Source organism: Echinops telfairi, unplaced genomic scaffold (genome assembly GCF_000313985.2).
Source record: "Echinops telfairi isolate 266 unplaced genomic scaffold, ASM31398v2 ScPeMD7_16;HRSCAF=60, whole genome shotgun sequence".
NCBI classification, from domain to species: Eukaryota; Metazoa; Chordata; class Mammalia; order Afrosoricida; family Tenrecidae; genus Echinops; species Echinops telfairi.
The window spans coordinates 8697862-8704721 of record NW_022103913.1 but is presented as its reverse complement, the minus strand read 5'-3'; the positions used below and the strand labels follow the sequence as shown (position 1 = coordinate 8704721).

At 58.2% G+C, this 6860-nt stretch overlaps 1 protein-coding gene across 1 annotated transcript in view; it reads left to right on the top strand.

Annotated features, from left to right (window-relative positions):
• Window positions 1-6860, top strand: part of ESYT3 (extended synaptotagmin 3) — a 43388-nt gene that overhangs the window by 22458 nt on the left and 14070 nt on the right. Inside the window, exons 4-9 of the mRNA XM_030884800.2 lie at window positions 1214-1280; window positions 1728-1817; window positions 2186-2241; window positions 2913-3033; window positions 4585-4755; window positions 5719-5801. Coding sequence (XP_030740660.1) covers window positions 1214-1280; window positions 1728-1817; window positions 2186-2241; window positions 2913-3033; window positions 4585-4755; window positions 5719-5801 — 588 coding nt within the window. The remainder of the gene's footprint in view (window positions 1-1213; window positions 1281-1727; window positions 1818-2185; window positions 2242-2912; window positions 3034-4584; window positions 4756-5718; window positions 5802-6860) is intronic.

Here is a 6860-nt window from a genome sequence, read left to right as displayed (position 1 = left end):
CAGTTTGAAGCAGGAGTTGCATGTGTGCATTCTGAGTAGGAACTGGAGACTCTCGCAGTGACCCCGGCCCTGGGCAGCTGTGGGGAGAAGTGCCAGGCGAACGGATGGACCCAGCACTGGCTGCTGCTCCCGGCCTCAGCCAGATCTAGCTTCTTAGCTGCCTCCTGGGAGCGGGTGTGTCCAGGCCCAGTGGGGCCCAGCAGGAAAACTGGAGGCCGCAAAGACTCCAGAGAGGGACTATTGGGCGGGTTCGGTGAGGGCACCTCTTTTGAATGAAGTTCCTAAGAGGCTTGCTGCCTTCCCAGAGGATGTGCGATTTGACTTGTATCTTAAAGGACAAAGGACACACCTGAGGTTCCGGAAGGCTGTCCTGAGTCCAGAGGCATGCTGGGATGATGGGAGCCAGCTTTGGGCACACCCCTCCCCACTGGGCCGCTGATCTCAAGCATGTTGGAATGGTGGGGGCTTGAAGACCCCCTGTCCTGAGACCCTCTATGAGATCCGAATATGCATAGTTGAGGTGCATTGAGGACATCTGGTCCCTTCAGCCTTTGGTCAACTCCGGTGGCCCCTGAGCACAACCAACACACACATCCCTCCACCGCCACCCCCTGCTCACCCACGGTGCCTGCCCTCCCACGGCACCTGGCATGCAGATCCTCCCCCTGCATCCTGATGAGATTTGATCCCATCCGCAGTCCCCTTAGTCCAACAGAACCTCCTAGCCCTCGGGGTGGTTCACTGTGAGGGGCTCCACACTCTCCGGGCACCCCCATGTCCACCACCTGACAAGAGATGCCAACCAGCCTCAGTCTCAGAAACCCACAGGGGAGTCCTCCCCTGTCTTTGAGGGTCGCTATGAGCCTGCCACTAGCCTGGGGCTTTCCCACAGGAAGGGCTGGTTTAAGCAGCTTGGCCTCTCTGGAGGAGACCTGGCAGCAGTGTGTGTGTGGTGGGAGGCAGGGTGTGGGGCTGGGGGAGGCAGCATGCTCACCTGATCCCCTCCTTATCACTGGGGCCTATGGGCTCAGGGGGTACCTGGAGCCACTCCCTCGAGGTCAGCGGTGGGGTGTGCAGGAGAAAGCCCTGGGAGCAGGATGGTGGGCTGCTGCCTGCGCCTAGGCTGTGTGATTTCTGGGTAGGTTTGTTGACCTCTTTGTGCAGTTGGATCTGCCCCTCTTCCTCACCTTCCTCCCTCCCGCCCTCCCTCCAGCTACATCGGGGACTGTGAGATCAGCGTGGAGCTGCAGAAAATACAGGCCGGTGTAAACGGGATCCAGGTGGGTGCTGACCCTGCTCCGGCCTGTTCGGGAGTGGACACCAAGCCCAGAGGCTGGTGGTGACGGAGGAATCAGGCTGTGATTGCTCAGCCAGGAAGTGGTGGTGCTGGGCTCTGGCCTGGTGTTCTGCCTTCAACAGAGGGCCTGGCCACAGAACAGGGCAGAGCAGCCTGGATGCTGGGGTGGATGGAGGAGGTGGGAGCGTAGCCGCATACCACTACCAAGGAGCTGAGCCGGAGCCGGAAATCTTCCCTGGGTTGCTGGGCACTGGGCAGGCTCCCTGAGGCACAGCTCAGGGGTCGCTTGGGGTGGCAGCTAGATGCCAGCCTTGTCTCTGCTGGGGTAGCCCCTTGGCCGTGGAGGGTGGCCCTAGGTTTGGGAGTGGGGCAGGAGCTGGGACTGCAGCAGGCCCAGGAGAAAGGTCCCTCATGCCCACGTGCCGTCCAGTTGCAGGGCACCCTGCGGATCATCCTAGAGCCCCTGCTGGTGGACAAACCCTTCGTGGGAGCTGTGACCGTGTTCTTCCTGCAGAAGCCGGTGAGGCTGTGGCCCCCACCCGGGGCTGAGCTCCGTGTCCTGGATGCGTGACTCACTCAGTCCTTAAGACGGACCCCTCCAGGAGCTAGACTCTTCTCCCCAATACGGGGAGACCGAGGAGTAGCTGGCCATGGTCCCCCAGGAGGCCTGGAGGAACCTGGACACTGAAACTCGGACCTCTCCAAGCCCTGGGCCAGGGTGGTGTTCCCGGCAGGAAGCAGCATGCCCCGGAGTCCAGCCCCCACTTACAGGCCTGAGAGGCTGGAGGAGCCTCACCTGATGAGGGGGTGTCCGCCTCCCCCCATCCCCGAGTAGGCTGGGTTCTCCATTTAGCACCTTCCTGCCTGACAGCCCCCCTCTGCCGGCAGCACCTGCAGATCAACTGGACGGGCCTCACCAACCTGCTGGATGCACCCGGAATCAAGTGAGGGCAGCTGCGGGCGGGAGGCTCGGTTATTCAGCGTGTGGCCGTGTCCCCCCACTCTCCCTGCCTGAGGAGGGGGCATAGAGAGGAAGGTAGTAGGGGAGGCATGAGAAGCTGACAGTGTTGAGGGGCAGGCACACTCAACCATGCACATATAGCTAGCCAAATCACACCTACAGTGTACCATCTGGCACTAAGGCCACCTCCCTGTCTTCCTAGTCCGGGGACAAGGGTCAGATGGTACAATGACCAGCATTAAGATGCTGTATCGGGCGTGGGCTTGCTACAGCAGCCAGCCTTCATCACCTGTTCACACTGCTCCCAGCACCCTGCTCCTAACTACAGAACCCTGTAACAAGCCTACCCCCACTTTAGAGGGGAGGGCACTGAGGTCCAGAGGTAAGGGATTTGCCGGAGGTCTCACAGGGGACCCACACAGGTCCTCCCCCTCACACCCGTTCCCTATGTTGATAGATGCCTAAGTCAGGGATGGTCAACATGTATCCCACGACGCATGTAACAACACCCAGACACACTCGCCCACCCCAGGCTGGCCGGGGTCTGGCCCTCCCTGCCCAGCACTGCCCCTAGCTCCAGCTCTGGGCTCGGGAGGTGGGGCAGGGGGTGTGGGGACGTGTACTCTGCACAGCCTGGGCTGATGGTATCCCTAGTGAGGTGTCAGACAGCCTACTGGAGGACCTCATCGCTGCCCACCTGGTGCTGCCCAATCGAGTGACTGTTCCCGTAAAGAAAGGACTGGACGTGACCAACCTGCGCTTCCCCCTGCCCTGTGTGAGTGCCTGGCCCTGTGCCGAGGAACACGGGCTGGTGAGGGGGGGGCAGGTCTCCTGACGGCCGGAGTGCTGTGGCGCGAGCTAACCCTGTGTGGTCATTGCATCGCTGTGGTCTTCTGGCTCCTTCGGCTGGGAGACGCTTCTAGAAGCAGGGTGACTCATTCAAGTCAGTCTCTTGGCCAGATTGCTTCATAGGCGGCTTGTGTAGGGAGGCCCTCCACGTCCTCTGGCTCTTTGGTGGTGCTGTCAGTTGCTGAGAGTCAGTGCTTCAGCACGTGGATTCGTTGTTGCTGTGTACTGATCCCGTCCCGTTTCTAGGGCTGTGGCCATTCCAGAAGTGGATCCCGTCCCGTTTCTAGGGCTGTGGCCATTCCAGAAGTGGATCCCGTCCCGTTTCTAGGGCTGTGGCCTTTCCTGAAAGAGATCCCATCTGGTTTCTAGGGCTGTGGCCATTGTAGAAGTAGATCCCATCCCATTTCTAGGGCTGTGGCCTTTCCTGAAATAGATTCCCTGATCTTTCTTTCGAGGAGCAGCTAGTAGTTTCCAATGATGAGATTGCGGTCAACAGCTGGACACTTTACCACTGTAGCACCGGGCTCCTGGTATTAATCCAGTGGGGCTGTAATAGGGTCCTGTGTCATTAACTGGTTCCCTGTGGAGGCGCAGTTGCAGCTGGTCTTTCGTTATGACCGACGGTCTTGTTATTTGCTATTGCACATGGTGTTGGGCGCGTGGCTTTACATTTGGTTAGCAGATTCTGGGAAGCGGGGTTTTGGGGTCACAGGAGAGATGCACATCTGTTGACAGACATCTGGAAGAGTAGTGGCTCTGGAGAGGAGGTCTCCCTTGCTGCCACTATTGCCAGGTGCTGTCCGGTCCGGTCTGACCATAGCGACCCTATGTACAACAGAATGACACAAAACACCGCCACCTGCGCCCACTCACAATCAATGCCTTGTGAGGTTGGCTCGCGTAGCTCTAGAGAATATCCAATAGCTCTAGACAGGAGGTCCACCTTAGGCTCACCAACTGTGTGGTTTTCTCAACCCCCCACCCCCACCCCAATCCCTGTTCCTTGATAACGTTAGCATTTTAATTATTTTAGCACCCATCTGTGTGAGTGTGGGGAAAGTGTGCCACAGCCCAGGGGCAGAGGGGTGAGACACGGAGCGTGTGGGCGCCCTGCCCACAGCAGTGTGCACACCTGGCCATCAGGAAGAAGTGCCACTGGGGCTCCAGAGGCAGCTCACCCAGGGCCTGCCCAGTTGGTGCCACAGGAGGATGAGATGGCTGTGGAAGAAGCACTCCTTCAGGGGGCAGGCTCCAGGCAGGGGCAGCAGGGACGTGAGCGGGTACCTAGTAGTGGACAGCACCCTGGGTCCTGCCGTCCCCTGCCACGTGCCCTAGCTTCTCTGGCTTCTGTATCCCCATCCAGACCTTTTGAAGGGTGGGGGTGGGGGAGTGATGGGGGAGTGGCCATGGTGGTCCGGGCTATGAGGGCTGGCGGGCCTAGGGAGTGGCTGTGACCCCAAGCTGTGACACTTTCCAGGGGGTGATCAGAATCCACTTGCTGGAGGCAGAAAACCTGGCCCAGATGGACCACTTCCTGGGGATCCGAGGCAAGTCAGACCCCTATGCCAAGGTGAGCATTGGCCTACAGCAGTTCCGGAGCAGGACCATCTACAAGAACCTGAACCCCACTTGGAATGAGGTGTTTGAGGTGAGGGTCTGCTCAGCCTCCTGTGTCTGTCCTTGATGCCCTTCAAGCACCACTCTACCAGGTACTGGTCCTGGTTCCCCGGGGGCAGCATTGGACTTGAGAAGGCCCTTGCCCTTGGTGAGGTCGAGCAGAACCCCCAGGCTCCCCCAGGTGGGCAGTCTGGGCCTGCTGGAGGCCCAGCCAGTTTGTAGGTGGTTCTTCCCCCAGCCCCCCGTCAGATGGTTGGAAACTCACTGCCATCGCGTCAATACTGACCCTCAGCAACTGCACAGGACAGGGTGGAACTGCCCCTGTGAGTTTCTGAGACTGTCGCTGTGTACAGGAGTAGAAAGCCCTGCCTCTCTCCCATGGAGTTGGTGGTGGTTTCGAACTGCTGGCCTGGAGGACCTCAGCCCCATGTGCAGCCCCTACACCACCAGGGCTCCTCAGATCCTTGGAAGGAAGGTTCTAGATCAAAGGCAAAGGCGGCAGAGGCTCTGCCCCGTTCCTCTCAGCCTCCTCTGCCAGAAGCACACACAGGAGTCTGGGCTCTTCCTACGGCCAGTCGCGAAAGGGGGAGACTCCCGGCTGCGAAGGCCAAGAAGGCCCCTCAGAGCGCACATTCCAGGGACACCTCCTCTCCTCACAGCGTGCCATCTGGAAGCTCCCCTACACCCCGAGTGTGCTAGTGAAAGCGGGGTGATGAAAGGCAGTTTCTGGGTATCCCAGATCCAGGGGCCCAGGAGGATCGAAGGGAACGTGTTCTGGAAGCAACAGTGAGGGACACAGCAGCTACTGCCTCCTCACTGCGCGTGGGCTTGCACGGTCTCTAATCCCGCTCATGCCCCACAGGGGAGGCCCCCACGCTCCCCTCTCATAGGCCCTGGCTGAGGCCCTGGGGAGGGCAGGAACCTGCCAGGGGCCTCCTGTGGTGTGCCACCTCAGCGTGCACGTGCACGCCCCAACAGCTCTCTCTCCCTCCAGCTCCTAGTGCACGAAGTCCCTGGGCAGGACCTGGAGGTGGACCTGTATGACGAGGACCCTGACAGGGATGACTTCCTGGGCAGGTGAGGACGGGGCTGGGGGTGGGGGTGGGGCCTCAGGCAGCCTGCCCTACCTGGGGGTGCCCGCCAGGCCTGCCTTAACGCTTAAGGACTTACAACCCTCTAGTCATTGTTTTTGTTTTGTTTTGTTTTGAATAAATCATTTTATTGGGGGCTCTTACAGCTCTTATAAAAGCCCATACATCCACTGTATCAACCACATTTGTACATATGTTGCCATCATCATTTTCAAACTATTTTCTTTCTGTTTGAGCCCTTGGTGTCAACTCCTCTTTTTTCGGCCTTTTTTTTTTTTAATATAATATTTTACTGTGTTTTTGGTGAGAGCTCACACAGCAAATTAGGCTCCCATGTAGGAAGTTGCTCATGGGCGTTGGTTACATTTTCCACAAAGTGTCAGCTTTCTCACTATTTCCACACGTGCTTCCATTTCTGAGCATCTGGTGCCTGGGCCACAGTAGCTTCTGCTTGTCACATGTCCCTTTGTTCCAGAGTGCTGCTGGCCCAGGTCTCCTGTCAATGATTGCTTAGAAGGGCGCTGAGCTCATGGGTGGCAGTCTTTATTTACGGAGGCAGTCCACTACTTAGCTCCAAGATGACCTCCCGGGGTGCTGTGGGTAACTCGGGGATAGTCCGGGAAGTCCTCTTCTCTCCATGATCCACTAAGTCTAGGCTTTTGAAGACTTTGGGTTTGTTCCACATTTTCCTCCCATTCCATCAGGCTTGGTCTTCTGTGGCCCTGAGCAGAATCCAGTTACTTTTGGCACAATTTTCCCAGCATTCCACTTCCCTTCCACACGCTTCCATCTCCCACCTCCCGAGACTCCACTCCTGAGTTCTGGGGCTGGGCTCCCTACCTTCCTGACAGTGCAGCTGAAGTTCCCAGGTCTGAGGATTCCTGCTCACTCTGGGGCAGAACACAGAACCTCGGGCTATCAGAATTGCAAATTCAGTAAAGACCCTCCCCCCACAACAGAAAAGGGGATGAAGGGAGACATCAGACAGTGTAAGACATGACAAAATAATAATAATGTATGAATTATCAAGGGTTCATGAGGGAGG